Below are 27,614 nucleotides of genomic sequence, written 5' to 3'. Positions count from 1 at the left end.
TAAACATTAAGTGGATACGTTTTCAAGGTTGTGTCTCCAAGAGTTTGTAGGCAGGATTACGTTTCATGTTTGAAGAAAACAAATGGCTGCAATAGAGGATGAAAACATCTTATGGGGAAAAAATTTGGTGCATGCGGAATAATGAATTAGAGCCACTTAAGTCAGACATTCGAAATAGCCAAGGGGGGTAATGTCGACGTGCAAGGGGAGTCACGTGGTACCAAACTTCCTTGGGACGTTACATCATAGTGTGCATCACAAACCGGAAGCCTCTTCTTTTTCTTGTGTGTCTGTTTTCTTTCTTCAAAAGAAAGCTTACCATTCCCCAAATGCGGGTGCCAAAGTGATCTCAAATTTTCTTATATTTTGTTAGTGGTGAAGGGGAATAAATGTTCATTTTAACAAAGCTCTAGTTATAAGTTTTTTGCCTCGTGTTTGCCATGTGGAACAGTTTTATAAAACTGGTTAATCTGGCTTCAGTATTGTCTTTCAAGGAATTGGTTCAAAATAAAAAATGATGCCCTGTATATTAAAAAGTACTGGCAATGTATGCCATCAAACAGAGTGCATGGCAGCTTTGTCACATTTTTCAGCACTAAAATGCATAGAGACGTGTAGTCTTCTTTGGTATCTTTCACCATTGTAGCATGTTATAGATCTTGATTTTTGAGCAGCAAGGTGTTCAAGGAGGTTCACACTATGCTTTGGGAGGATGCAACACGCACCCCATGCTTTTGTGCCTGTGTTGTGTGCGTATGTGTGCGTGCATTTTTTTTCTTCTTCTGGTGGTGGTGCTGGTTCTGTCTCTCCTGCTTGTAGTTTTCTCTTTCTGCTTTGTTTTTTCTTTGCCGTTTTCTTGGCACCCCGGCGGATTGCTATGATTGGGTCTACGCTTGTTGGGAGCACTAGGAACCTTTGTATTCTAACTGGGTTAGTCCTTGTCAGCCATATTGGGTCGGGGAGCAGACTCCTCCAAAAAGCGTTGCATTGAATCGCTTTTGGAAGGCATCTGCGAGGTTATTTGTACAAAACGTGTGCAAAGAATGGGTTGAACCTGCATAATTAAGTCTGTGTGCTCTCAGCTGTTGTGGAGAGAGTATCAGCAGATGCTGATATGGGTGGTGTTTGTGGAAGTACACAAGAGTTAGTTTGACACCCACACCTCTCTTGTGATGCTGGGTCTCCCCTCCCTCCTTTTCTTGTTCTCTTTTTCAGTCTTGAGTAGAAAACTCGGTCCGGTCAGGCATCACTTGATTCGTCATCATGAAAGGCGCTGTTTAAAATTTAACTCTTTCCTGTCCATGAGAAATGTGGTAGTTCTTTGGGTGGTCTAGGTAATTTTTTTTCAATTTATCAGAGCATGCCCAGTGGATAATATAGTGTTTTAGAACAGTGAACATAAGGCTGGAAAACGCTGGCACCTCACAAAAACTAACCTTTAGAATGCACAGAATATTTTGAGCTTGATGTGTAGTCGTTCTGAGACTATGTGAAGAAAATGACTTCAGTGGCTCCATGAATTACAGTGCCTAACCACACTGGCAGAGTAAAGAACACATAAAAGATGTGTGGTTAAGCACTGTTAATCATGGGTCAACACCAGCTAGCCTGACAGCTTGTCATTATCAGCGGACGTCTGTTTTCGTTCTGGCACGGTTTGACGCAGCGTCACTGTCTGTGCTAAAAGCAGACAAATCAAGGATGCTGTATGTATCCCTGCTGCTGTTGTCCAAAAATGTGTCCATAGTTGCACCGGACTTCAGGGAACATGGCAAGGCAGCAGTGCAGATATGCTCCGATGTAGACAAGCGTTTGTCACCAGACTTGGCTCTGGAAAAACACTAAACCGAAAACTAACACTGAGTGATTAGTCTCTCCATTACCCATTGAATGGCTCTAGCTTTCCAGGAGTGCTTTGAAAGCCAGAAAATGCGACATTGAATCATCATTAGCAAGCTATCGATTGGAATAAGCTTGGGCAGGAAAGTAATTGGAGTCAGTCAGGCGCTGGCATGCTGTGCGATGTCAGTGCACATTAAAGAACAGCAGGTGGTCGAAATTTCTGCAGCCCTCCACCACAGTGTTTCTCATAGCCTGAGTCCAAACCATTAATAACAAATAATCTTGTTGGGACAGGTTTGGCTAATATTCTTCATTGCCATTTGTGTTAGGGGCATGCTGTTCATTCCCATGAAGGCGGCCTGCAAAAACAGTGTGCTAGCTAGGGTACGCAATCGCGGTTCAGTCGGGCCATCTGCAGTGTCTGCTGTATCTTAGGTGACTCCTCTCATGGGGCTGAGTAGATGGGGTCCTGTAGCATGGGGGTGACGCTCGCTGGTTGCCTTTGCGACCATTGTTGCACGTGGAATTGGTTTGTTCATGGAGGGTGTGCATTGTGGTGCATTCGTCACGACCTTGTCATGGGGTCTGGTATGGCATAAGGTGACGCAAGATAGTGCAGACACGATGGAAAGCACAACTCTGGCTCAAGTATGATGCGATAGTATTGCTGGTAAACTGAACATGGGAAGAAGTGAAGTTTCCAGTTTTTACAGCTTCCCTTCCCCCCCCTCCCCCCTCCCCGAAGTTCATGGATTTGTTTATGCTTGGTTACTCGAACCTGCTATGGGTGTCCCGCTGAGTTCGAAAAATCAGTCAGCAACTGTACCCAAGTTTGCTGTGCAAGTTGTGCTTCATTGTCTCTTTTAGCCCTCTTTTTGTATTTTTCTTACTTTTTCATTGTCCTAGTTCTCTTTTTTTACTTTTTTTTTTGTGAATTTGAGAGTTCCCAATTTCGTGTCGAATGGCTTTTTTCTTGTGTGCATCTCAAAGTGCATGAATGGGGTGATGTGTGGGAGTATAAAAACTTTTTCAGAATTCCGCAACATAGGGGAAAGGCCGCCGGGGTGCCTTTCTCTCTCTCGCTGTACCGTTCACTTGTTCTTGTGGTGTGGTGGCGTTGGTCTGTGCTAAGACCCCGGTGTGCATTCTACCTCTAGCCGCCTATTTACTGTCCCTAGGTCTGTCCTCGGGAACCGAATCTCAGGAGGATAGTGAGTAAACCCTTTGTGCACGCCCTTGTGTGTGCCGTAGAAGCAGGAACGTGCCTTTGTCCCCTGCCCCCTTTTTTCTCTTGCTGCCATGTTGATGCGATTGTAGACACCTTTGCAAAACTTCCACTGCCTTAGGAAGGCCTCTGCTCTTTTATTTTTTACTTGAAGGAAGCCTAGTAAAGTTGTTGTAAAGGCTATTCACGAAAAGAAAGGGTCAGTCTAAGCACACCTTGTGCTTAAGTTTTTTTAAAAGCCTTATCTGAAATGTGCATTTAAATTTTCGTGCGACCAGCTGGGCTGCCTTCTCTCAATCTGTAAATTGATTTTTCAGTTGGTCTTTGTAGCTTTCTTTTTTCTTTTTCTTGCACAGTTGTGTGTTGAGTGGTGGTAGTTGTGCACCATTTCGTTTTTCTTCTTTATTAATGGGTAATTTATGATGGGTTAAATGAGATTGGAATGGGGTGCTGCTAAGGTTAAATGGTAGGACAGCTTTGAGCATGATTTGTTAGCACGAAATGCAGATGTAGTGAAGCATGGATAGTAGATGGCTTAGGTGAGGTCAGTAAGGAAGGTGTGCAAGTGCTTGCAAGCCATAGGATCACCTGAATGTCTTTTGAGAGGAATTTGATACCAGTAGGCTTTCCTGCCAGTAGATTGAAGATGTACTTTGAATTACAAAACATTGTACTTCTCCCTCATGCAGAATTGGCTGCTATTTAAGGACGTTCTAAATGGTTATTGTTTGATGGATGAAACTGAAACGAAAACTTCAGGAACAAATTCATATATAATGTGTATGTAGGACGTGGCAAATGCCATGACATTTGGAAGAAACACTCAAAATGAAAATTAGCGTCTATACTCCTTTACAATGAGTGGGAAGCATGTTGTTAGGCAGCTGCTAAAGGGTCCTGCGATTGGGGTCATGAAATGTTATATATAACGAGAGGCTCAGCTTTTAGATGTTCTCTGGAGCGCTTGAAAAGCTTATAACGTGGCTGTTTTTTTGTTTTTTTTTGTTTGCAATAAATTCTCATTGAAATGAAAGTGGCAGAATGAGGAGCAGCGTCTTTGTTTTGAGCAGCGAACTGGATCGGTGAGAAATGACAGCAGCGACATCAAGGAAGCGTCCTGTGCACACCTTCCAGGGTGCTGGATGGAGAAGGGGAAAAAAGGGGGAACTTGAGGTGGCAGTGTGTGGTGCCTGGAATACAATCGCATTGATGTGGTATTTTCTTTTCTGCATTGTGTTGCGGTCTCTGGACTCTGTCCTGGGGCTGAGGCATGCTTCGCTGGGAGGCCCGGGGTGTCCCCCTGCCCCTCCTCCCTATTCCCCCCATTTTCGCTGAACTTTTTGCGGGCACTGGTTGTGTCTTGGCTTCTTCTCTCATGTCTGCTCTGTTCTTTTCCACGGGAGAAATGCTTCTCATGACTGGCGACCTAAGTGCTGCTCTGCTGCTTATTGCTTGCTGCTCTGAATGGAGTGAGTGCCTGTGGCGGTGGGCCGTAGTCACCCAAGTGCGAGCTTATTTTGCCAACGGAATGAGCAGTGGGCTGGTTTTCTACACCGCTTTTGTCAAAGCTCGTGGCGATTTCTGGGTGTCAAGCCGATTCTCAGTCTGTTGCAGGGTTGCACTACCCGTGCAGACAGCTTGGTTTGCGTTGATAGCACGTTTACCTAACTAAGCTCCTGCTGTGAATCGCCAATTTCTCTGCTTGCTTCCGGCACGATGGTTCCTAAGGCTCAGAGTTTTGTATGGAAAATGAGGGAATGACTGAACCATGTGTCGTGCACCTTAAGGCAGGAAATGCAGATACTGTGTACTTCATTATTTGTGAATTGATCTTTATTTTTTATTTTTTGCTTCTCTGCATGCAATTTGGCTTTGCTCATGAAATTTTGAAGTGTTTCTGTATGCTGAATGTAGATGTAGTGATATTTAGCACAAGTGTGGAGGGGGTTAGCAGTGTTGTGAAGTCATAAGTCTCCTTGGAGAGGACAGGAGCTGCAGCACTGGACGAGCACTCGTGCATTCTGTCTAAGCCTTTTGCCTAGTTGTGCTGTTTGTACGGCGCCGGACATATGATTCGAAGCGGCCAATGAGAGATGGCAATTGTTTAATTGGAGATGCTAGCAGCAGCATTTGCATTGGTGGGGGTTTCTTGTGAACTAGCAGATGCTAATTAATGACACTTCTGAAAAGTGTTTGTGGTTAAATTAATTGTTGTCATGTGGCTTTTAGCTAAGTGCATTTGACACAGTGCTTTTCCATACATCGCTTTTCATCTGTTGCCAAGCAAAAGGTTAGTGCAGTGTGCAGCTCTAACCGTGGTGTGTGTTGTGCCTGTTACGATACAGCTGTGGTACTTATCTCTGCATTATTTTAGTGTGAAACTTTATTTTGCTTTGGAAAACTTTGGCGCAGTTCAAACTTCTTGTCTGGTGTCTCCTGACGCTGACTTATTTGAATGGTTGTGTGAGCCACAAGTGCTAATAAGATGTTGACCTAATGAAAGAATTCATGCTATTTGAGAGCAGGCAGAGGTGTCACATGGTGTTACTTAATTGCAGTAGAGTAGCTGCAGCCAAACTATTTAGGGCATCATTTTGTTACAGCAGCTGCAGCCCTTAATTTCACAAGTTATGTAGTCACTCTCTCGTTTGATTTGGATTCTCAGATGACCATTTGCATACTCTACAGAGTAGGTGCATAAGGGGTGTGGGGGAGAGTACAAGGTGATTCAAAAAGCTGTGCCCTTGCGAGCGCGTTAGTGTTGTCGAGATGACAAGCCACGGACCCTGCAAGCAGGTACATTTGTTTGACAATACCCGAGCTTCGTCGAGTGCTATGATGTCTTTGATAATCATTGATAGGTGTGCAGGCATTGTGAAGAGCTCTTAGGCTTATGCCATTACAAATTAATGCATGTTTTTATTCTTATTTGCATTTTACTTTGCTGGGGCGTTGCACTTTCTAACTCTGGTTTTAGCTTGCATTGCACCAGTATAGCCTGGCATCTCAGCAGAAAGTTTCAGCTTTCAGCTGTACAAACTCTACTACAGCTGCGCTACCAGGTAGTACATGCAGAGATGTTTAACAGTGTGTGCGAGAGCCCTTTCAAAGGCCTAAAGCATTGTGCAGGGGAACCTCATGGGGGCAGGATGTCACGTGCACTTAACCTTTGGCTGGGAGCATTCACTTGAGGATTGGTAACTAAAGGGAAGTAACTGTTGTTGAACAAATCTAAAAGGCAGCCAGGCTTGCCTTTGTGAAACTGTACTGTGAATGTGCTTGACGCTTGGGATGAACGCAGCTTTGGTGCAGTATGGCCTTTGGAATTGGCGTGCAGTGTATCCCACCATACCTGTTGGTATAGGCTGTTGCAGTAAAACCCTGCTTCAGTTAACTAAGACATTGTGAAGTCAAACTGCAGTACCATTTCCACTGACTACTTCATTTTCCTTTTTCTTTTTTTTTTTTTGTTTATAGCAAGGGTGTCTTTAATATATAAACGAATTTATTGAGCGGCTGGCCATGGTGACATGCTAACGCAGTGATAAAATCGCTATGGATACACAATCTAGGATGTCTCAGAGCAACAGAAGTGTGTTTCGTAATTGCAAAACAATAGTCGTATCTGGGTAAGTGGCCACTTATCTGCCAGACAGCATCCTTGGAGCCATGGCATCACCAGGAGTTTTTTTTTTCTTGCTCTACTATAGAGGGTGTGTCACGTAAAAATTCGTATGATAGACCCCCCCCCCCCCCCCCTGCTGCTTTCCAAAGAAAAAAAAAAGTGTCACAGTTCTCAGTGTATGCAAATGCAACTCCTGTTTGAGAGTGCAGAGTTTCTTGGGGGTTGTGGATGCATAAGCCATATGTGCAGTTTCAAGGTGTTGATGTTGCTCTTGCATACACTGGAGCCCTGTGTCAGAAGTGTAGTTCTCCCAAATGTCAGGTGCATTCAGATTTTTTCACAGAGAAGTTGTAGCTATTTCTCCAGTTTTGTGCAAACCCAAGGCTGGTTAAAACGTGCATTTCTCATCATCGCAGTTGTGAGTTCTTTCATGTGGCTTCTGCAGCACGTTGACAGAGCTCTTTGCGTTAGGTGGGAAAGGTTGTGCACCTGTGGAGCTTTTTTGCCATGGCCAAGCAAGTTTTGCCCTATGTTTTTTCTCAACCTAATTTTGTTTGTGTGCGTAGGTGGTAACTTCTTTTAACATGTGAATGGAGCGTGCATTTTTTCATTTCTGACTCTGGTTTTTGTTTGTTTTTCTTTTCATCTTATGTTTTGCCCTGCCCCCTCCCTCCATTGCGCAATAACCCCAAATAACCATGACACGTAAGTGCACATTTTTTTGTTTTGTCTAGCTTTGTGTGTCTGTCTCGTCTCGTCCTTGTCTGGTGGTGGTCTGGCAGTAGTAGTGTGTCCTCGTCGTGGTTGGGCTGCAGTGCTCGCGCAGAGCGTGCACGAGTGTGAAGCTGCTGCTGTTGTTGAGACCTCCCCGCTTGGCTGTGGTGCCTTTGTTAGCCAGTGGGCATGAGATGTCTTTCGTATAAAGCCCAGTCCAGGGTGGCACTCCGCTTGTTTTGGTATGCAGGGAGGGAGCAAGGCCCTTAAAACACTCCCATTTGTGCCTTGGGTGCACGGGTCCCTTGATGTGCCTGAAGCGCAGACCATTGGCCAAAGTGTTGGCATCGACCCCTAAAGGAACAGTCCAGGATAAGGCATAATTTATGAGCACATTCAGTGCATAATTTTGATTTTTGTGGAATGGAAACAAAGGATTCGGTTGTGTTGTGGTACAGCAGATGTTAAGACAACACACAGTCTGATGTGCATGCTGGCTCTTGACTGATGCTGTCATTCTGCTGAAAGATCTGTTCAGTATTGTGTGTGAGCTTCAGGCTGCCCAACTTCTGGAGAAAGCTCTCTTCGTGCACCTGGGCTTCATTCCTGCATTCTAAAAATGAGCGCACTGCCACGCCAGTCCCCCTCCATTGCCTAGGTGTGCCTCTAGGAGCAGCAAGCTATGTGGAAACCTTTATGGGGCAATCCTACTTAACAGTGTTGGTTCAACAAAACAGTAGATAAACCTGGGCTGCTGCACAGTTCAATAGTTTCAAGGGTCAAGACCTTAGTGAACGGCATTCACTGTGGGTCTCAGTTTGTTGTGTGCATTGCAACTACCAATATTGAAATATAGTAGCCCTTTGTTAGCAGTTCTGGCTGGTACTGATCATTTTGGAGCAGTTCTTGTGCAAGTTCCTACCTCTGTCAGGCTAATAAAACTGTTTCGTTTGACAGCAAGGGCTATTTGTGTTTTGGGCTATTTGTGTTTTCATTTGAATGGCCGTTCTGCTGAAAGCTCACAGTGGGTTGTAGATAAGGCTCGAAGGCTTGAATAGAATTGCTATACTCCAGTTCTTCATTGTGCTTCCAAGAGGGAAAGTGGTGGGACCACCTCATACGAGAGTTTTCATGTACTACTGGGGCCCGGTATGCGGCTCCACGGGCTGGAACAGGCAGAACGGCACTACTGCGCCATCTCGTGATGGCATGCCTGGTTTGAGATTCAAGGAGCGCGTGGACCTGATATGTGCTAGCAGCACCTTTGCGCAAATAGCTGTTCCTCTAGGAATCTTAAGCTAGATGCCCGCTGAGTGGGCGTTAATTTTGTCTTCCATCTTTGAAAACAATTGTCTGTTTTTCTCGTGAAATATGGCATTCACTGCTGTTGGCTTTTGCTGAGCCCATTCCCTGGTCTTAAATAATCCACTGTCAAATGCATGTGATGCTTCCCAAAGTGAGAGGCACCACTTTCCCGTTCCACAAGAACAGTTCGTCTGGGAACAGACTCCAAAAAGAGAGCCTCTGTTTAAATACCATTTGCCATTCAATTTATGCTTGCTCAAAAGTGTATCGTGCCCGCTCGGCAAAGGCCATGACAAGTGTCTTGTTACTCCAATTCAACAGCGCGTGCCACGGAAGATTCCTGGATGAAGAGCAACTTGCGCGAAGATGCCAGCTAGTACACACTTGCATGATACCTTGGACACGCATGGGCCAATCTCGAACTGGTGCGCCACCACGAGATAGCGCAGCAATGGAGTTTCGCTATATCTGGTTGCTATTTTTCTGTGCTTCCCCTCTTGACAGTGTAGGATTAGTGCCTATGGTCATGCCTCTAGGTTGGCTTCCAAATAGCGGCATCATAAGGTGCATGATTCACCTGATGTGCAGTCTCGCAGTTTAGTGTCCAGCATTCCAAATTTTCTCGTAATACAAGTCTGTTGTTCAGCTAGGCCGGAAAGCCAGAGTGCTTTTGCTTTGCAACCATAGTATTCTTGTGTAGAAACTGTGCCAGCCCCTTTTTGCTACTTATGGAGTGTACAGGCCCCGTTATTTGCCACCAGCTGTTTGCTGTGGTTGTGCCACACAGCTTGTTCCTCCAGAGGTGTAGTGCTGTCTGTCGTAGGAGGCATGTGTCCCCTGTTTAGAAAGATGGTTGCTGTGGTGGCCATCATCTGATGGCTGCTCTTTCCTTTTTCCCCTTCCACCTCTCTGTCTAGGTGGTGCAGCGAGCGCTCGAAAAGAAGTTATTAGAAATAAAATCCGAGCTATTGGCAAGATGGCCCGCGTCTTCTCTGTGCTGAGGTGAGTTTTATGCAGTATGGGGGGGGGGGGGCACATATCTGCCATTCCAGTGCAAGATACAGCCACTTTTTTGCACCTATGGTTGGGTTTTGTTGGGGTACAGATGGACATTGCTTATTGAATTATTGCAGTTTTTGTGCGTCAGCCACTGCATGCTGGGTAGAACGAGAGAAAGAAGATGGCTACGCAATATGAAAGAACACTGAACAAGGGTAGAGGGCTGGGAGCCTCAGTTTGAAAGTCGAGCAAACGTTTTGACAAGTGAACTTGTCTTCGTCTGGGCAGCGCGATCATCACTGGCAGAGATTTAAATACGCTTTTGCTTCCGAAGGAGAAAAGCTGGGGAGGGAGGAGTGTGAGGGAGAGGAAAGTAGGTACTTTTTTTTGTGCTTGTTAGTTAATGGAGATTTTATGCTAGTAATACACTACGATGCTCCGCAGGACATGTAGCATTTTCGTTCCACTCAGCGAGTTTTCTTTCTTGGATTCTCGGGTGGCAGGTGCTCTTTGTCGCTGTCTTTGCTTGACAAGCCATTTGGGCTGTTTCATCATTATCACTTTTATCTGAGTCTGAATTCATCAGCAGTTTCTGAATATATTCGTCTATCAAAGCATGGACTCAACTGGCACACTTACTTGTCATGGCTGTGCCACTGATGCAGTGATGTGACACATTGATGATGATAAAGTGGATCTGGAAACACCTGCTCTATCTGTTGTTCAAAATTTACCCACCCTACAATTCTGCGAGTTTACGTAGTTTCTCCATAGGTGTCACAAAATGCCCACAATATTTTCCTGCAATACCTCTTTTTGCATGAGTAATATCGGAAGTGTAGAGTATGGGGGTTATTCTCGCAAGAATGCGCTACGGGGGGGCTAGACGCTACAGTCTCCTTCTAGCCCCGACGTGCCAGCCCTAGCAGACGGAGCTGAGACCCCCAACCCACGGTGCGAGAAGTTGCCACTGCGGCGGGTTCGGGCCAGAGGAGACAAACACAGTTACGTACTCGAACAGTCTTTATTATGCTCGAGTACATGGCAAGAGAATAGCACTTAAGAGCAACCATCGTGTAGCGGGCGAACGCCACGTACGGGGGTGAAATAAAAACCACCTAATGGGGAAGCACGCGCAAGGAGGTGAGAGGAGGAGTCTGCTCACCTGGCGCGGCTTCGCGCTCACATCTCATTGCGGTGAGTGGGTGATTGACGGCGGTTGTCTCCTCGGTGGAAATCGTGAACTGCGCACGTGTGCGCTCAACCGCCGAAGAGCCCAGAGTCAGGGGCTGCATCCAGCGGAGGTTCCTTTTGGGAACTGTTCTCTTTCAAGATGACGCCAATTTGACATCAGCAAGACAGTGGGCGCCACTTCGCGGGGAGGACTGGAAAGACTGCTGCTAATCAGTGATGGCGCCAGATCGTAGGAGTGTCCACTATGAGCATGTGGCTTTTTCTGGTACCAAATACTTGTGCCGAAGTGGTGTTAAGCACGAAATGAATCTAATTACATAGTAGTGCAAACTAGTGAATAATAGACTGAAATATTCTTGGAAACTTCCTGTTATCAACTGCCGAGCAATTTTCTTGGCTCATGAGTACCTTTTTCGCCGCTAGATGGTGTCGCACGCGCAGCGGCGTCCCTCGCTAGCTGTGAATTTTTTGCAAGTTCTGTCTTTCACACAGAATGGCAAATATCCTAAGACCGAGGTCTACAACGCCCGTAGTACGCAGTCCGAATCACGCTAGCTCTATGACCGAGGAGTTGCTGCCGCCGTTGCGAGTACGAACGAGCTGCTTGATACCGGCACTGCGCAGGTGCGTGCGCGCCTGCCTATGTAGCAGGGCAGCGTCCGTAGCCTTATCGGCCGCTCAAGTGTCGCGAGTGTGTGCGAACTTTCCGTGAATAGCTGTCAATGTAGGACGCAGTCGATGACAAAGGAAATCCGACCACACTCGATCCAGTCAGCCACCGTCTGCTCCCTTTCCACTGATGTAGAAGGGGGCAAAAACCCAGCTCGCTTAGTTACGGACGCGAATTATTTGTCTCTATGACTGCCAGATTCAAATGGTCGCACTGCTGTTGACCCAGAACTCCCGATTGCAAAGTAGCGATCGAAGCGCGTAGAGCACCCTCTGTTCTCATGGCAGCCTGGCCTACCCCTTCGTCTCCTCTTCCCTTCGCGATCGGCGCACAGTCTTAGCCAGTGTTGCCGCAAAACCTCCTCAGACATGTAGAAAGCGTAGTCTCGTTTTTTTTTTTTCTTTTTTCTTTTTTTTTTTAGTGCGTTAGTTTACTAAAACCGCAAAGTGCTGCCCAAACACAAACAAAAAAAAGATACCACGGCCGTACTCGAGCAGCTCCGGCGCGCACCATCGCTCGACTACGGCCATGAGGCACCACAGCGAGCGCAGAGCAGTTCCCTCTCGAAGCGAACCAACTCGTCGCGGTTCCTGCGCCGGCCGACAAAACTGTTCCTTTCGGAGCGGTGGCCCCGCCCCGTGACATAGGTGAAAAACGCGTAGCCGCCTCTGGAAGTTTTGGGGATCACACCGGACGTGACGCAGTAAACGATTAGGAGCGGCGAAAGGAACCAGTTCCCGAACGGAACCGTCGCTGGATCTGGCCCCAGTTGCGACAGACGCGCTCCTCGACTCGCAACGGGAGAGGAGGTCTCCAGGTTACTTCGAGAGGAAAGAGGGAAGCCAGCGGCAGCGTCATTGTGGATGACTGGGAGGCAGTGGGGGTGGCCAGTGTGCCCTCTCCACTGCCAACCTCCGTAGCACTGCGTGCAATTATGTGTGTTAACTACGCGCGGTTGTTGTAATGGAGACAGGGGATTGTGAATCCCCACAAGAGGCAACGTGGGTATACTCGAGAGTAGTAGGGGATGTGCATGTGAGACCTCTCAAGGTATCTCTGGAGTGGCAGTGAAAGGAAGGATTAACTAAAAATAATTTCTGTAGATGCCGTGAAGCTTGCGTCACAGTGCATTGGCAGTGTAGGGGCGTTACGTGCACTTTAGTATGCCGAAAGTTCTGCTAAATGGGAATTTGCTAAACGTGAACAGCAGAACAGCACAACAATACTTTTGCAGAGTATTTTGAAGGGGATATTATGAGAAGTCAATATAAGCAATAATAGATATACAGTTAAACCTGGTTATAATGAAATTGTAACATGCCCGTGATCTTTTATTTTTTTTTTGTATGCAGTTTTTGCACGAAGACTCAAAATGGCATTGCAGAATGGAAATCTGATTAAGAATTGAATGTAAGGGAACCACCTTGATGGTGTTCACAGTATATCCCCATTACTCGAATTTGTAGAAGCTGTGGAACATTTTGCGATCACGCTGAGGGTTCAGCGTGACTGCAGCAGCTGCCTCCACCGAGTCTTCCACAGTGGTAGGGAAAGGGGGGGGGGAGGCTCCCATTGCCAGGCTAGGGGGAGAATGTGTACGGTCGTGCTGCCGCTAGGTGAGGAGGCGCCTGCGTCTTCACGTATCACGCATGTGCCCGCTCCCCCGTCGCTTCTCCCCCCAGTAAAGACTTTTCTCGCATTGCAGGAGCTCTCCGCTGTTCTCCCTACCACTGCGCGATAGCTGTCAGCGCCAGAATATTGCAAGAAACCGCGTGGCGGCGATGGGCATACGCAGCTTGCCCCGTGTCTTTTTTTTTTTTTCTTGTCTCGTTATTTTTTACTGATATGAGCTCGGATGATCTGAGCATGTTTGAAAGGTGGAAGCAGCAGAGACTGCTGCATTTGCCACCTAGACATGCCGCGTCATATCAACTGCATGAAGTTGCTTGTTATGATTGTAGACGTTCCTCTCGCGTCGTGTTTTATCGTCGTGAAACTTGCGGGATTCTGCCGAACTTCCAGTAATTCAGCACTAGCTAAGACACAGCCAGCACTGTGGTTTTGGTACGTAAAGGTCCGCTGCTGCAACATGTTCGTTACTTGGAGTTTTCAAATACATCCACATCAGTTTTCTACATGGTACGTTATATAATGGTTTAACTGTATCCAGTATCAACCGTAATAGTATTTCACAAACGCAACTCTGCATGGCTGCAAACTTCAGCATAACTGATTAAGGCTGACTGGGAAGCGTGCGGATAAGTTCTGCGAATGTGATTCTTTTTTGCATCATGTTCCTTCATGGGAGAGAGCGTTTTGAAGGAATGTAAAGCTGTCTTCGGATTTAGGGAAACATTCCCTTAAATGGTGCTTGAAGCAGGAGCGTACCCTAGGATAATAGGGCAAGGGTCACTTTGTCATATCGTGGCTGGGCGCTAGACTGATTTCATTAGCCGCGGAGAAGCGTGGTACATGTGCTGATGGCTGTTTTTATTTTTTGTGCTTGCAGGGAAGAAAGCGAAAGCGTTCTTCAGCTTAAAGGACTCACACCGACTGGGACTCTGCCATTGGGAGCCCTCTCAGGAGGCAAAACCTCTCTGCGCAATGGTAAGACCTGTGCGCTTGTTTGCAGCTACTGTTTGTGCCACACATGTAGGAAGGTGCTTATTGATCACTATTAGTGGTGCAGTGGTTGAGAAGGCAGTTGCAAAACACTGGTAAGGTTGCGTAACTCTTTTCTGCTTGCGGTAAAAGTAGTAGCGTTTGGGTAGTACAGTAAAGGTATTTTTTTCTTTAAAAGCGAATGCTCGATACTCAAGTGTATTGTATCATTGTTTTGAGGAGGAATTTTTCTTTTTATTGGTATCTGTTTCAATGAGCATGCTTATTGCAGGAAGTTCGAGAAAAAAAAAATTACCCACAAAATTTGCAACACAAAAAAAATTGTAGAAAAATGTCAATTTTTCATCATACATACAAAACAAAAAATTTCTGGATATGCATCGTCTTCACAAAGAATCGGTACAATGTGTCACTATATTTCAGCCTTGTACGTACAGTACTTACCGAGGTGTACAAGAATACATTAGGTACAGTGTGTATCATGCCAACGGGCAAAGCAGTTTCTCGAAGCTGTGAAGCACTGATTGGCCACACATGTTTCGCAGAAGACATTGGCTTTCTGCTCAGTTTTTTCTTCCGCGTAGCACAGCTTGCAGTTCCTGTATAGCTCCACTTCTTTTTGCCTTGTGCTGAAGACTTCAAGGTGCATCACCTTGTGGAACTCTAGGAACTGCAGGCTACGCAGAAGGTCGCTTGTCGAAGCCGAGAAGCTTCTCAGTTCCAGCCTGAATGCAAACTTGTCGAAGCGTGAAATCCTTAAGGGGGGACACAGGTCTTGAAGGCGGAAAACTCACCCAAAAATCAATTTTTAGAAAACTGAATTATTAGAATCTACAACTATCATTCTTTGATTCCACCAAGCTTCTCATCTCTCTTGTCAATATTTGAGGCGTATTATCAGTTTATGACAAGTCGGCTGGCTCATTTCAAGCTGATGTTTTCACTAAAATAGCGCATTTTCAAAAAAGTATAGCTTCCGTTCCACGGCCACGCTCACACCGATCTTGGTCTCTTTAGAAAGAGTCAAATTTCGCACTCCTGCGTATTGTTTCGCTCATTGGTTCGATAAAAACAAGCAAAAGAAAAAAAGCCACAGCACATGTTCCTATTCGTTGCTTTGGTGCACATGACAAAAAGGGACCCCGTGATTCGCTGTTCGCGTCGGGGCAGTCGGAGCCGTGCCCTTAGACGCCATCTTGTCTAGTGCTGTCAGCCTCGAACATGTCTACGCCAATAGAAAAAGTTTGCGGCGCGTCATAAATACAGCAGAAAAAGGAAAAGGTCATCGATCTGCAATGCTAAGAAAGGTGCCTTGGTGTTGCGAGACGCCAAAAACGAGAAAATTCCTGCGTCCAGTGACCGTGTCGGCGAACCTGCGGATCAGCTAGGCCTAGCGGGCCCGTCAAGCGAGCACAGTTCGGACTTTGTCGGCTGCGTTCGTCACAATACAACGCTTCTGACGCCTTCCGATCTGGCAAATGAAAAAAGAAAAGCCGACGCCAAACTGCGGGAGTTGGATTCAACGCCAGCAAAGAAATGTAAAACAGACTTCGCCGCCAGCGATGCCGTGGTCTGTTCGCTTGAGACTAGCTTCGCCGTGGTTTGCATAGAGTCTATTGACAGCCTTCTTGATGGCGCAAAGTGTAAAACGTGCAGCGGGAGTTTGAAAATCAGGTCTAGGTGATCGAGAATACAGCCTCTCTGTCAAGCTTTTCTTGATGTGTGTCAACTGCGGCGACAAGGCATCGTCATGGAGTTCGCTGCGTGTGGACGGAAAACGAAGTGTAACTCCTTTTACTGTGAACATTCTGGCTGCGCACACTATGCAAAGTACCGGCAACCGGCGGGCTGCATTCAACATCTTTGCCGCGGTGAATATTTCCCATCATGGTCTGCACACGAAAATGTGGCAGAGCTATGCAAAAGAAAAGCCGACGCCTGCCGCGGTGCATGCAGCAGAGAAAGTGACCGTTGAACGTGCAGAGTTAGTCCGGAAGCTGTATGATGAACTCAACGTTGACAATCCTGGCAAAGTAGCCATGTCCTACGGACTTGGATGACTTGGGCATTCTTCCCACATCGGAGTCTGCACTGTCATTGAGCTTTTTACGGGGCTTGTCCTTGACTACGTTGTGGTGAGTAATTTTTGTGCAGGTTGTGAGCGGGACCGGAAATGGACGACCCCACATACCAAGAATGGAGAGCAAGCCACGTCTGCCAGAAAAATACTGATAAAAAAAATGTACGACCCCACATACCAAGAATGGAGAGCAAGCCACGTCTGCCAGAAAAATACTGATAAAAAAGCTGGTGAGATGGAAGTAGAAGCAGCCCTAACCCTATTCAGAAGGTCACTCCAGAAGCACAACCTCAGATACACAACGGTGCTGTCAGACGGCGACAGCCGGTCCTTCCTCACTGAAAGATGAAGTGTATGGTTACATTGAGGTCACCAAAGAAGATTGCATTAATCTTGTGCAAAAGCGGATGGGGACAACTCTCCGCAATCTGCTGTCAAAACAAAAAGGGTCAGGCTCACAATCACTTGGTGGTAAAGGAAGACTAACTGGTGATCTGGTCAACAAGCTAAGTTCATACTATGGGCGGGGGGTTGGGCTATGGAAGTAGAAGCAGCCCTAATCCTATTCAGAAGATCACTTCAGAAGCACAACCTCAGATACACAACGGTGCTGTCAGACAGCGACAGCTGGTCCTTCCTCATTGAAAGATGACGAAGTGTATGGTTACATTGAGGTCACCAAAGAAGATTGCATTAATCTTGTGCAAAAGCGGATGGGGACAACTCTCCGCAATCTGCTGTCAAAACAAAAAGTGTCAGGCTCACAATCACTTGGTGGTAAAGGAAGACTAACTGGTGATCTGGTCAACAAGCTAAGTTCATACTATGGGGTGGGGCTGGGCTATGGAAGTAGAAGCAGCCCTTATCCTATTCAGAAGATCACTCCAGAAGCACAACCTCAGATACACAACGGTGCTGTCAGACGGCGACAGCCGGTCCTTCCTCACTCTGAAAGATGACTAAGTGTATGGCTACATTGAGGTCACCAAAGATTGCATTAATCTTGTGCAAAAGCGGATGGGGACAGCTCTCCGCAATCTGCTGTCAAAACAAAAAGGGTCAGGCTCACAACCACTTGGTGGTAAAGGAAGACTAACTGGTGATCTTGTCAACAAGCTAAGTTCATACTATGGCTGGGCACTCAAGTCCCACAGTGGCAACATAGAGGAAGTGGCAAAAGCAGTGATGGCTACCTATTATCATGTGACATAAGTGATCAGGAGTCGGATCACAGCCTTTGCTCAACAGGTTCAAGTTCCTGGTGCTGGCAAAATGCTGCGAATGCCAAAGGAGAGCCAGCCCCAAGGCACCGCTACAGCCTTCCTAGTCATGTATGCAATGCGTTGCGACCAATTTATGAGCACCTCAAGAAGCTTCTTGAGCGATGTGCAAGGGGGAAAACCCAAAGAAAACAATGAGAGCCTGCACCCTGCAATTTCACCTGAAATAATCGGGGAAACCTGGAAAAGTCGGGGATTTTGAAAATATTTGTTTGCTAGACACCCTCTATTTACCGTATAAACCGTGTATAGGTCGAGTGGGAATATAGGTCGACCCCCTTACCTTGAAGTGAAAAAAAGAAAAAAAAAAAAAAGAAAACAACCAAAAATTGCCGAAACGCATTTATTTAAAACATCGGCTGCGTCCCTGCACAGCGGAGCTACGGTCTCACTCCGAAATTTCAGCAGCGTCGTCAGAAGATGACTCTTTGTCGCTCGCCGTCTCCCACAGTGCGTCGTCCTTAGTTCCGTCAAGCTTGTTGCTTAAGCAGCACTTCTTGAACGCTTTCTGGACCATAGCATCTGGCAAAGAAGACCAGGCCGACAACACCCAGCTGCAGACGGTCGCAAGCGGAGGCCTTCGCAGGCGGCCTGTCGGCGTTTTCGGATTGACGCCAGACATCCACCCATTGTATTCCTGCCGCACTCTGTCCTTAAATGGCTTGTTGAGTATGACGTCGAGTGGCTGAAGGGTGGACGTCATTTCACCAGGAATGGCAACGAGGTCCGTCCTAGCTTCTCTGAGCGCACGCTTTACTGATTCGGTCAGGTGACCGCGAAATGCGTCCAGAACCAGCATGCTCCGACGACTCAGCAGTGCACCGGGCCGGCGATTCCACACCACACGGATCCAATCAACCATCATGGCCTCGTCCATGTAGCCTTTTTCATTAACGCGCACCACAACACCTGACGGGAAAGCTTCCTTTGGCATGGTCTTCCTTTTGAAAATCACAAAAGGCGGCAGCTTTCTGCCATCAGCTGAGCATGCAAGCATGACAGTGAAGCGCGAGTGCTTACTTCCTGTCGACAGAAGTTTCACCTCTTTGGCGCCGCGTTCGTTGACCGTTGTAGACGAAGGCATGTCGAACCACACTGGGGTCTTGTCGGCGTTTGCAATTTGCCCCAGCATGTAGCCGTGCTCTTCTCGAAGCCGAATTACAAACCGCTGGAAGCTGACGAGCTTATCAGCGAACTCCTCGGGCAGCTTCTGACATATTGATGTGCGCCGGCGGAGGGAAAATCCCTTGCGCCTCATGAAACGGCGCACCCATGACTTCGGTGCGCTGAACTCTTCTCGATGCAGTCCGGCTTCACGCGCGAGCTCCAGAGCTTTGCAGCGAATCGAATCCACAGTTACGGGTAGTGAGCGCACACGAAGCTGCCGCACAAAGTCCGCAAGTGCGTCCTCAAGTTGTGGGTGCACTGCACGACATCCACGAAAGGACATTTTGCTCGGTCTGCACGTGAACAGCTCACCTTTTTGTCCGCGCCAATACCGCACGCTCTTTTCTGAGACGCCAAACTGGCACTGAGCAGCCATGTTGCCATTCGCTTCGGCGAACTCTATAATTTTCTTCTTGAAAGCCGCAGTAAACTGCCTCCACGTGCCGCTATTGCTAACGCACGTGGTAGAACGAAACAGCACACGTGAAGACTAACACGCCAGTGACTGAAAACAAAAATGCAAGCAACCACGTTTGGATGTCGATACGGCTTCGGCTGTCCGTTCGCGTGCAGGCACGCTAGTCGTTGCCAGACTGTGACTCACATTCTGCTAAAGACTGCTATATAAGACGAGGGGCAACCTTAGCTTGCTTTTAAGAAAAAATCTCGACTTATATTCCGGTTTATACGGTAGTAGCACTTTGTTAAAGGAGTATAGACACCATTTTTTGAATCGTCGGAAGGAATACGATTGCTTTCCCGGTTATACAGAGATGCTCCCCAAGCAATCCCAACCTCGCACGCTTCCGCGAATATATTTTAATTTGATTTTAAAAACAAGCCAGGCAAGTACTCCGTTTTTCAAAACCCATTGGCATCGACATCTCTGACGAAAACGTATACATAGGTAAACAACATGACGTCATTAAACAACTGTGACGTGGAGTCGGCAAAGCAAAGAGCAGTGACGACACATGGCCGGACTCGAACAGCGCCGCCGCCGCTTCCGACCGTGCCCTGAGAAAGAACTCCGCTTCTGCTCGCTTTACTTGATGGCTTCTTCGTTGGTGCATGTTACAATTACCTGACTGGTGTACGTATGGAGACTGCCTGCTAAACTCAGGCCCCAACAGCATGCCTGCACAAGTGCAGGGCTTACGGCAGCGGTGCCTGTCGATAGCGCGCCGGGGACATACTGCGCCGCTCCCCGCCTACCCTAGACGTCTATAACCCTAGCTGGTTTCACATCGAAGCGCCAGCGAAAGGCGCTTCGGAACGAGCTAACACTGTAAAAAACGTCGGAGTTTAGCGCCGCTTTACTGGCAAGCCCATCTCGTAAAATAATTTCTTGCTTTGCGCGACGCCTTCAGCAGCGGAGCTAGCTGACATCAGGTGCGTCGCACCGGGCAGCAGCTGTCGGAAAAAAAAAAGTTCGCTTGTATCACTGTAAATATTTCTACCAGGACCTCCGTATTGGCCGAATAATCCTCGCAATTTAATCGTGACTGATAGTCCTTTGAACAGCGATCTGCGATAGCTAGATTACCGATAGCCGATGCTGAGGCAGCTATGACTTGGGAGCCGATCGCGGCGGCCACGGCTTTACGCACCCAGATTGCCTTAACTGCACCAGATGGTGCCACATGCTTGGACGACGGCACGCAGGCCTGCCGCGTCGGGACCAATCGGCGCGTGAACAGGCGTGAGCACGGGAGCCATTGGGAGAGCTTACGGGTTACGGTGGCTGATCGCATCATTACTAAAACATTTTTTTAGAACAGCTTGGCTCACAGCGTTGGCCAACCGGACTGATAAAGCAGCATCTTCACGGTTCCTTTGTTCAACATTCCTACCAGTTGACATTTCCTGCGCGTCAGCCCACCAAGCTTTCGTGGCTGCTGCTGATTCCTGCTTCGTCGCATGAGTCGCAGGCGAGCGGGTCGGGATTAAAGTGCCCGGCAATGTTAGTAACATCCACGCTACTGGGCAAAACAACGTCGCAGTACTAATTATGCTACGCTGAAGCGCTGCTCGATGACGATATTTTTGTGCACGTGTGACAACAAGCAGATGAAAAACGCGACCCGAATGCGTCATCAGATTTTGTGTTTACGCGATCACCAACCTTGCCAGTAGGGAGCGCTCGTGTGGCGTTCTCGTATCTTTGACGTCATCGCGCGCTTGTGTCCGGAGAGATCGAAACCGAAACTGGCCCTGATAAATGCACTGATAACAAATTAATTGATCTGTGCTGGGGCTTTTTGGGTCGCAGTCCCTCTGTTTTGGACCACTGTGGATCGATTAAAGCAAAAATACCGGAACAGAAAATGTACGTGTCTATACTCCTTTAATTATGGGCAAGGACCGTTGGAGATTGTTAGGCAAAGCTAGAGACTATTTCTACTGTCTCCCGTGGGTTTTTTTTTTTTTTTTTTATTGTACTTGGCAAGGACCATTGCTTCTGTAGCACTGTAACTGAATTTTATAGTGTACACTCTATGCTGTCAAAATACTATAAGCAACTGAGTGTACTGGAGACGAAAAGAATGATAGAGGAACACGGAAGTGGGCACATTGTGAGGTCTTCCTGTTGCCAGCACTTTCGTATTAAGTCTTCCATGGTGGGTTTTCATTTTGTGAACTGTACTGTTTTATCAGCTGTCTATTGCGCTGTGCCAGTGTTCTTTTTGAGAATTTACTGCAGCATTGTTGAGTCTGTCATACCAGCTCATTGTGATTCCTTAGCCATGATACAAGCATGCAACTCAGTGGAGCAGTGCTGCTTTGGGGTGGTGTTCAGCCAGTTCATGTTTTTAATTTGTGATGATCGCTTCTTGGTGCAGCACTGGCAGGCTTCTCGCCACACCACAAGATCACCAGCTTCGAGGAGGCCAAGGGCCTAGACAAGATCAATGAGCGCATGCCACCGCGCAAGGATGCACCTCTGCCACATGGCGGACCCTCATCGCCGCAGGAGGAGCATGGCGGCAGTAACTCTGCCGGCTCCTGAAGGGGGTCTCCCCTTCCCGCCGCTCTCCCCCTCCTCCTGCCGTCGGCCCAGTTCCTTTCTCGTCGTCCTCGGTTTCCTCCTTCCTCGTTAAGTGCCTCGCTCCTCCCACTTCCCATCTCATCATCCCTTGTTGTGCGCTGATGATGCCACAGCGCGGAGTGTGTGCTGCATGTGCGACGAGGAGACTGCTTGCTGCCGTGTGGCTCTTCTTTCCTAGGAGGGTGGGCGGGCAGGCGGGTGGCTCCCACCTCTCCGTCTTCCTTCTGCTCTTTTATTATTTTTTTGACGGACGCACATCTCCTTTTCTGCCATGACATTTCTCAGTGTATGGCGTCACCGCCAGTTTTATTTTTCGTTAGTCTGGTTCACTTCTTCCCCACTGTTGCTCTTGTGCATTTTTATTTTCTTCTGCTAACTTATTATCAGCCAGTGAGTGATCACAGGCAGCTGCGAACGTCTATCTGCCCACTCTCTCCCTTCTTCCTGTTTCTCTGGAGCGCAAGTTCCGAGTGCCCTCACGATGCTCCGCAAAGCACTGATGTGTGTGGGGGCAGACACTGCTGTTCTTTTCTGCCCTTTGTTGTCGCTGTTGTTCTGGTCAGCTGCTTTCTGACTCGTTCTTCTGTGCCCGGTTGGCAGCGTCACATGGGCAGCGCATGCACACATAATGGGATGCGGAAATGCTGCTGCTCTGCACTGCGTGATTGTGTATCCTTTCTTTTACACGTCATACCTTTTGTGTTTATAGCAGGGGGCTTCTGTTTTGCTGCTGCTTTCCTCTTCCCCCTCTATGCTGTGACCGCTCTCGTGTTCAACACCTTGCAAATTGTGCGCGTGTGTGTGTGTGTGTGTTCAGTGGAAAAAAAGAAACGGAATGCAGCCGCCAATTGAGGGGAGGGGGGTTACTGGGTGGGGAATCCCAGTTCGTCGTGTCATCAAGAGGGCTGAGCTCTCATGCAGCAGTCCTGTGCTGCATCCCTTGGTAGTAGCGATGGCCACTACTGCTGTGCACCTCAATGCTCGGTAAAGCATGGTCAGTGGGTTTAAGTAAGGCTGGGAGTGTGTGTGTGGGCCGGTCCGCTCACCCTGCAGTCAATGATGTGGTTGGAGGGAGAAGGGTGTGCACACCTGGCGAAACACGAGGGCAACTCTATACATACACGAGTGTACATAAGAGTAAAAAAAAAAAGGAAAAAAAAAAAACAGGCCTGACACAGGGGTCGCTGGGCTACGATGCAATTTTCACATCGGGAAATTGCCGTGCAACGTCTATCTCTCTCTCTTTCTCTCCCTTGCTTTCTTGTTTTTCTCCTTGTCTTTTTCACGTCTTGGGCATGCCCCCCCGTTTCCTTTTTCTTTTCTTTCACACATCCCTGTATATGTGTCTATATATATGTATATATACATATATAAATATATATATTCTTGTGTATATATATGAATATGTGTATATGTATATATATACAGGTCTCCACCACATGGAGTACTGTTTGATTTCTCATGCGCGTCCATTCCCGATGGCTGGTGGCAATTTGTGAAAGAGCTAATATATATATATAATACATATAATATTCATATACATATTATACATACTGCACGTGCAAATGCTTCTCTTTGCTTTTATATATTTTTTTTCTTCCCTGCCCTCTCCTTGACCTTCCACTCCCTGATAAAGTCTATTTCGGTTTTGTGATGCGGCTTTTCCTTCTGTCGCTAACCTGCCTCTCTTCTGCCTGTTCTTTGCAACATCAGAGGGCCGACTTTAAGGCGCGGAACTCTTGCCTCGTTCAATGCGTCTCCACTTCAGCCTCCTCCCTGCCTCACCCCTCCACTGCTGCCATTGCTGCGGGAGGTTGCCTTAAAGGCACCGATGTGGCCTGCACTCACCTTTGCCCCAGGTTCTCAGGATGTGCTTCAAGTCCTGGGAATCCAGAGTGCAGTGCATGCAAGCACAGTAAGCAACACGCAGACCGTATGAGCCATGTGCTGTCTGGGTGTTGGTTTTCCTGATTGAAAACCTAAAGGGAGACTTGAGACAGCTCTTTGCCTCATTTACTGAAGTTTGTTTTCTATTCACGAACGTCTGCAATGTTGCTGGAAATAAACATATGGCAGGAACAGCTCATAGCTGGTCATGGTGGTTCATGACCTTGGAGCTCCCATTTGAAGCATGGAACCGAGCAGAGGAATATGTGATGCTAGTCTCATATCTCATGTTCCTTTGTCTGTTTGCCTGGCTTTGAGCTCAAGATGCCTTTTAGCAGTTCATTGTTCTATTGTTTTGAAAGAACTTTTGTGCCATTTAACCATTCCCCTTGATACTGGAGAAGGATGAGGTGCCAAGGAAAAGGCACTTTTGAAGCTGGCGCTATGTGACTTCACAATGGCTTGGGCAGAATTTTTCGGGCATTATTTGCTCTTATAGCTGTGAGGCTGAGCTTGAGGACAAGGCGTATATGCTCCTTTGAGTACTGAGGTCTTTTAATTGTTACCTGTTTTCAGGGTCTTGTCGATAAAAGCTGTTGAAGAGTGGAAAAAAAAAACAAAAAAAAACTGTTCAAAGTTGTGGAATGTGAAAAAGTTGCTGAAAGCCTTATGCAATAAAAAAGAAGACATGCATCCTGTTGACAAAAAACAAAACTTGTGGCTTCTTCTGGACAGAACATTCTGGTGCAAAAGTCAGTCGTGAACTCTGGGACTCAAAATGTAATGATTTCAGTGGCAGGAAGTAATCAAGACTAGCGCTGTCCTGGACTAAAAACCTATTGTGGGCACCTTAACTATAGAGCCTGGAAGTTTATGCCAAAACATTGGTTGCTGTGCATGGCAACGGATAATCTGTGCAAGGCTGTCTGCAAGCTAGGCTGCGTTGAGTGGAGGGGCGTGGCATGGGTACTCTTGCTGATGGAAAAAAATGTTCTGCTCTACGCGTTTGAAGAAATACGCACATTCATGTTTAAAGAAAAAAAAAATCTTTTCTTGATATTCCGAAAGCTCTCTTGCTCTCTGGCGAACTGTCTTATCGAATTCCCTCAGGAGCGATGTCCTCATTGTTTTCAGCAGTGCAGAAGACAGAGGTGCGCTTATGCGGGCATTTAATAACCCATCTGTTGTGCAATAGTTGTACACAAACACACACAAGAAAATTGTATCTGTTGTAAAAATGACCGATTTATGTTGAATAAAAACTGGAGCTATGAACTTCACTCTATAGTATTTCTTTCTGCTGTGTGAAAGGACTTTTTTTTTTTAGCTTGCGCATGCTTATATTCCAGTTGAACTTGATCCAGTGCCCCTCCAAGGTTCACACACTGCACTGTGCAGCTACTTAGCAATCATGTGCCACCCTATGGGGGTCTCGTGGTCATCACGCAACTAGTGATTTTTTGGTCTCTTTTTAGTTATAAGCTGTTTTCAGTTTAAAAGTTCTCTCACACATTTCCTGGTTTCCTACATCACTGCACTTTATTAGTTTGCAGAATAGACTGTGCTCAAATGATGCAGCTGCGCCCTAAGTTTTTGTTGCTTGCATGTTGTAGGTGCACTGACCTATAAGACCTATAACAGGGGACCCCAACTCGGGGTGTCCCTCCTCTTCAAGTTCCAAAGTGGAGCTTGCCACACTTGGGCTGTTATGTTTAAGCAAGAAGTGAAATGTGGAATAGTCTAGGCTTGACTGCCTAGATTGGACAAATGAGTATGTTGCTTGAAGCTGCTCCAGTCAATCGTAGACTAAATGCAGAGGCATGATATTTCGGGATCATGGAGGATATGGGTGCGACGGAGGGGTCTTAAAAAAAGCTAATAACTACATATTTACACTATCCTGCTATGATGTATACTGAAATGTAGCTATTTAGACTATTTCAACTACATACAGGGTATTTTGTTTAAGCAGTATGTATACTGACATGAAAACCTACAAATTTGCTGAAAATTGGGAAATAGCATAAATATATAAAAAAACCTGCGTACCTCTTGTATGTGAAAAGTCGTGGTGCCTATCTAGTTGCAGTGATTGTTAAATTTAGGAGGGCGCTTAAGCTTCCTGTTGAAAGGCCCTGAAATGCCACTTGGGGTAAAAAATTTCTAATGCAGGCAATTCATAGGGGGTTTTTTGTAAGTATTCAAGTCATATTTGAAAGCTTTATGTGGAGCCAATAATTTTCAAATTTTTAAAACTTGGTCCTGATGACCGCTCGCAGCCGATTTGAGGACTTCACCGTGTGCAAGCCTCCCCACTGACAGTGGGGTGCTGGATGTGCCTGCTCATTGAATGCTCCCAATTAGGCGAGCAGAGTGGGGTGGTGGTGTGCCATCATGACTTCTTTTTTTTTCTTGCGCTTTGGCATGGGGTTGAGTTGTAGGGGAGAGGAGGAGCATTTTTTATTACCCTCATGTTCGGTGGTAATGAAGCTAGCTTAAAAATTTTGCTTTACAGCGAGAACTGGTATGGTACCTATTGCTAGTTTGCATTTTATAATTCTAGTAAATATCTTTTCATGGGCCCTTTAAGAGCAGTCCTAAAGCTCCTTCAATACCGCCTTTTCATTGCGCGGGAGCTAAAGACCTTGTGCCTTTAGCTCCTGCTCCACTTTCACTGTAGAAAGGAACCGAATAAAGAAAGAAAATGTTTTTGCTTAACCTTTCGACTGTTATCACCGTACGGCAACTACGGCCGCATTCCGTCCCGCGGCGTTTTTTCCATAAGGGTACTGCGCGGAGGGCATAGCGTGTAAAAAAATTTGACACTGGGGGTGAATGTTTTTTTGAGAATATTCGACAGAATATTCGACAAAATTATTACATCAGTACGCACCACAGCACGTTCATTAAGTGCCCCTGTAACGCTCGGTTCCAACGACCCTTCGTGGCCTGTCGCGTGCCCGTTTGGTACAGAGGATCTGAGTTTGTACCCAAATGGTGACGAATTTATTTCATCGAATTACTTCCTATTTCTGAAATGCCCTAATTACAGGAATCTCTGCAGTTTTGGCTTCATTTGGACCCTTCCCCAATTCGTCGTGTACCCTTATTTTGAACGTGGTGTGTGTGTGAAATATTTTGGCAAAAATAACTGGGACGAAAGAAACCTAGATTATATCCGGCCACTCTCGTAAAGGCAGCGTCAGCTCCGAGCACGTATACCTTGCTGCCGCAATCAACCTACGCAAGTAGCAGAGGTGTTAGGGAGTCTGCAGGCATCAGTGGCTGCGATGTGGTCCATTCGTAAGGAAACACATTTCAGGCCTTACAGATCAGATATAGTATCTGCAAGCGCATTGGCCACTTCTCGTAGTCGTGTCACACATCTCTCTCATCTGCTGAGAATTGGCGCTACATGCTTATGTGCTTTGCTTCACTGGTTCTGCACTACGCTTCAACCTTTTGTGATATTAAATTTTATCTGCGAAGGATCATTCCTCATAATTTTATAAGTTTCATTTTAGTCATTAATTGCTTCAGTAATGACTCCATAATAATCTAGTCTTGTATCTGCATTTTCTGCGCATTTCCTAACAGTGCTAGTGCCTTGATCTAGTCTAGCATTTTAATTTTTGATCGCTAGTCTGAGTCTTATCTTAGTTGATATTCGACTGATGCCGTGTATACTGGTTGTGCGTTCTAGTAGTGCCAGGTTGTATATGTAGCCTAGCTGTATCTAGTCATTTTATTGACCCGTGCGGACTACTGAACACTAATCCTAGGTGCTGATCATGGCACTGCACAATCTGTTTTGTACTATTTAGATGATCTCACCTGGGGCCCTTTTTTCGACAATTCGCCATTTTGTTCAAATTGTGGCGTACACGTGACGTGTGCAATAGAACGGTGCCAGGTTACGTAATCGGGTTATGCATTCTGAAGAAAAAGGGAAAGT

The 27,614-nt window shown here is 46.7% G+C and overlaps 1 protein-coding gene across 2 annotated transcripts in view; it reads left to right on the top strand.

Moving 5' to 3' along the window:
* LOC146184668 (serine/threonine-protein phosphatase 2B catalytic subunit 2-like) overlaps window positions 1-24,934 on the top strand; it is a 115,220-nt gene extending 90,286 nt beyond the window's left edge. Inside the window, exons 10-12 of one of the 2 annotated variants that reach the window (XM_084609442.1) lie at window positions 9,629-9,713; window positions 14,084-14,181; window positions 21,567-24,934. In XM_084609442.1, coding sequence (XP_084465568.1) covers window positions 9,629-9,713; window positions 14,084-14,181; window positions 21,567-21,733 — 350 coding nt within the window. In that variant the 3' untranslated portion in view covers window positions 21,734-24,934. The remainder of the gene's footprint in view (window positions 1-9,628; window positions 9,714-14,083; window positions 14,182-21,566) is intronic. The other variant, XM_084609443.1, reaches the window with a different exon arrangement.
* Window positions 24,935-27,614: the final 2,680 nt, after the last annotated feature.

Source organism: Amblyomma maculatum, chromosome 7 (assembly GCF_055883805.1).
Source record: "Amblyomma maculatum isolate TAMU_Amacu chromosome 7, ASM5588380v1, whole genome shotgun sequence".
NCBI lineage: Eukaryota > Metazoa > Arthropoda > Arachnida > Ixodida > Ixodidae > Amblyomma > Amblyomma maculatum.
The sequence above is the reverse complement of the archived record's forward strand: the minus strand, read 5'-3'. Positions and strand labels throughout refer to the sequence as shown.